The 4,149-nt window shown below is 30.8% G+C and overlaps 1 protein-coding gene across 1 annotated transcript in view; it reads left to right on the plus strand.

Moving 5' to 3' along the window:
* Positions 1-67: 67 nt before the first annotated feature.
* The window catches only part of LOC106462784 (5'-AMP-activated protein kinase subunit gamma-1-like), a 25,295-nt gene continuing 21,213 nt past the window's right edge, over positions 68-4,149 (plus strand). The window contains exons 1-4 of the mRNA XM_022390121.1: positions 68-223; positions 952-997; positions 1,888-1,991; positions 4,033-4,066. Coding sequence (XP_022245829.1) covers positions 158-223; positions 952-997; positions 1,888-1,991; positions 4,033-4,066 — 250 coding nt within the window. The 5' untranslated portion in view covers positions 68-157. The remainder of the gene's footprint in view (positions 224-951; positions 998-1,887; positions 1,992-4,032; positions 4,067-4,149) is intronic.

Below are 4,149 nucleotides of genomic sequence, written 5' to 3' on the forward strand. Positions count from 1 at the left end.
ATATATAAAGAAGTTTATTTTTTAAATTGTAGTCATAAGTAATAGTAATAATGTTGTAATTCAACAGAAAATTTTTGATAAAGTAAAATATATTGTGCATTACCAAATTCTTTTTCTGTAAAACTTCAATAAATTTGTCATACGAGCCTTCTTGAGTATGCAGAGGATTCGATCATTTCGCAGAAGTTTTAGACATTACCAACAACGTTTGAAAAAGAAACTGGTTAGTAAGATTAATTGCTGTGAATGTGATATTGCTGTCATACTCTCTAGTTTTATATTGGTTATTAAATAAATCATTTCTGTAGTAAAGTATTTTGGCTATCCATTGTAAAAGGTTCAACAAGCTTTATCCATCTGTTTTGGAGACAGATTTCAAACTATTAGTACAGTTTTCCTTAAGTTTTAAATACCTGCATATTGAAAGGTTGTGAAACTCTGGATGGTGGATTAAGCCTATTGAATCTCCAAAGATGTATCACATTAACTTTTTTCAGCAGTTGGTGTGTTTATTATTACTCATATTTTAGAGGCTATGCTGACAATGTATTATTATTATTATTATTGTTGTTGTTGCTGTGTTAAATAATTTTGGAAAACAATGTAATACTCCTTGAAATTTTGTATGTATGTATATTTTAGACATTGAAACTAACTTTCCGCTAAGCAGTAACATTATCTAAAGAATTGACGGAGTTTACTGAAAGGTAGTTTTTAAAAAGTTGTGTTTTGTTACAAATATTTTTTTAAATTGTAACTTCTGAAGTAGACAACACCATGTGTTTTCAATATGGTGTAATGTATGACTTCAAAATTGTAAAAAAGCTTTTTCAGTTAACAGCTTAAATATTTTTACAGGCTTGTGAGTAGTTCTAATCTTTATTTCATGTTAATGCTCTAAGAAATCATTTAGGACAAGTTTGCCTCAATGCTTTTAATGTTTTTGTGCAGCTTTCAAGTGATCCACTGTGTGATAAAATCGACATAGCAGATCTAGGTAAGGTTTTAAAATACAGCTGTAGTTACTGGCATTAAAATAGTTAGTAACATTATGTATTTTACGGATTGAAATACTTTACTATGCTAAGTCTTCTACTCATGTTTAATTTAGTTTTCTTGTGGTAAGCTTTAAAAAAAGAAACCATGATTGTCTTGACAGTGTAGGATGCACTGGTTATATATACACTCCCATGGCCCTTTTAATTAAATTTGTATGAAAGTAGTACATAAATATTTGTAAAACACTATTCTACAATTAAAGTAAAAAATAAATAAGGGCAGATTATATCTATAAGTCAGTTTACTAGTAAGTATAAAGATTAGCCTTTTCTCATGAAAACTAAATTTACATAACTAAAAGATAGCATAAATGTATTTGGCAGGTATGATACTCTTTTAACAGTACGTAAGTCTGCACGTTTAAACTTACTTCATCATACTTCAAATATGGACTAAATTGATATTTAACATTAAGAAGTTGTTCAAATTTGGCAAACGGTGAAACAAAATTTTAATATTAGTGTTATCTTGTTAACCTATGCAAGAAGTATCAGATTGCTGAACAGTGCATACAGTAAATTTTCAGTATGGTGTGTGGGACTTTGTTTTTACTTGACAATAAAGAGTTGCAAAAGATTTATCCTTTAAAAATACAATTTAAGAACCTGTGTTTTAACTTTTTTTCCAGAGCTTGTGTGGCTGTGATACAATATTTAACCCCATTAATAGCTAGATTCTGACAACTTACAAATTCTTGCCAAGCCAAAAGTTACATGTAACTTTAATGTTTTTTTGTTTGTGTGTTTTATGTTTCTGAACTTTTTTTTTTAGACTATGATTTGTGTTCACAATCATGAAAGAGGTTTTGTTCATTGTTTACATTAACAGGTGATGATGAAAACTTGATATACATAAAGTTTTTCCAGTATTTTCGCTGCTATGATATCATTCCCATTAGTGCCAAATTGGTAGTATTTGACACCCAGTTACTGGTAAGTTAGTCTGTGATGAAAGTTTGGTTTTTCCATTTTTTTAGCATGTGAACCTATGTCTAACAATAAATTTGTTTTACTCCTGTTAACTTCCAAATGTACAGTGTAATTTTCTAAGGTTGAATTGTTATTTTATAACACTATAATCTACCTACTATAATATATCCAGTTCATGTTAGGATGTATACATTGAGTGCAAATGAGTTGCCAAGGTTGGTTCTGTCTGGACACGTGTCCAGGACACCCGAGCCAACTGTCAACCTATGAAAGACCTGAAGCATGGTGAGACTGTCATATAAGGAGAGACTAAAAATCTCTAAGCTTGTTTTCTTTGGAGAGAAGAAGAGTTGGAGGGGATTTGATTGAGGTGTTTAAGAATATTACAGGTCATGATAATATAGATCCATCAAACTTTTTTTGTGTTAAGCAGTGAAAACAACAGGACAAGGGGTCATAAATTCAAATTTTGGCGACGTAGGAGTTTTCTGCAGTTTGGATGGTATTACTTTTCAAACAGGGTGGTTGGCTTTTGGAATGAGCTGTCTTCAAGAGTGGTGGAGGCAGAAAATGTATCTAAGTTCAAGAAAAGATAGGATAAATACATGAGTAGTGAGTGGTGGTTATAGTTGGGAGCTAGAAGGAACATCCTTGATGGGCTAATAAGCTCCATTTTGTCCCTTTTAAAATGTTATGAAATTTAGTAGTGTATAATTTAGCTTATAAAATTAAATGCTCCCTATGCATAGAATGAGTAGCCTGGCTAGTTTATATAATACCTTTCTTTTGATGTAATTGCATGAGACGATGTGAGCTCGGGGGTGCTCGGGCAACTTTGAAGGCTGATTAATTCTAATCCTTCTAGTGCTGCTACACATGGACACTAAAATATTTTACCTAATGCTCGGGTATTCTGCTTCTGAAAGTGATTTATAAACATCAGATCTACTTGTTTTATGCTATATGTGTAATGTTTTAATTTTGTATGTTAGCTAGAGGAGCTACTGATGATGTAATGATTGACACTTTGTGAAATATAAAATAGGTGATGAAGTTATAAGTACGAATAAGCAGTTAGTGTTATTTTGCCATTTAGTTGAGTGCTTTAAGCTCAGTGAAGTATTCAGTTGAGTAATGAATGAGAATTTAGAGAAATTAGTGAGTAATTGAATATATTTAGTATTTGTAGGGTTAAGCTAATTGGTTGGTTAACAAAGAAATTGAAAGCAAATATTAGTTGTTAAGTTGTGTCTATAACTGCACACAAGTTTAAGTAGTGTGTATTAAATGTTACGGAGAAAAAAACTTGTTGCATGAACTTGACCTTGTATTTTTTATCACCAAATAATTTAAAGGAACTTGCCCAATGAAAGAACGCATCGCAACATGCTTATTTTTATTTCTCTAGTGTGACTGTACTGCTTGATTAATGTTGTTTATTAGTCAGATGCACGTTATTAAATATTGCTTAATAATAACAGTCAGATGCTCAAGTAAAGTTAACATTTTTAGTAAACCATTCACCTTCTTGTAAAGTTATTTGTGAATATTAGGTTTAACTGTATGTTGAATAGTATACTGTAAATTCATCTTGGATTGGAGTTAGGGTACAAAATATGTTGTAATAGGCTTAAAGTTGTAATATTAACTCATGAGTCATGTTACAGCATGTAAAATTTTAGTTCATATTTGACTTTTTTTATGTTAAGTATTTTGAGAATGTAAACTTTAAAGAAACATTAAGCTAATTTGTAATTATCGTAGGCTTAACAATAAACTTTTGAATGTATACTTAAATACTAGTTACTATAGTTTTAGGACTGCTGTTTGTCTGTGAATAAAAATGAACTTCAGATATTCTATCCAAGTACTTTTAAATTTGTGTGTTTGGGTTAATTGATACCTAATGAGCATTGTGCAGATAAGTGCACTAGTCAAAAATTTAAGCACTAAATGTTAGAGAAGCCATGTTTTTTTTTCTGTTGTTGTTAGTTAAAGATTGTTCAGTTTTATTAATAGGTTGAAATGTTGTTCTATTTTTCAGGTGAAAAAAGCATTTTTTGCTCTTGTTCACAATGGTAAGTTTCTCTTAAACTCTCACACACACACACACACACACACACACACACACACACACACACACACACACACACACACACAA

Source organism: Limulus polyphemus, unplaced genomic scaffold, assembly GCF_000517525.1.
Source record: "Limulus polyphemus unplaced genomic scaffold, Limulus_polyphemus-2.1.2 Scaffold1250, whole genome shotgun sequence".
Taxonomy (NCBI): Eukaryota; Metazoa; Arthropoda; class Merostomata; order Xiphosura; family Limulidae; genus Limulus; species Limulus polyphemus.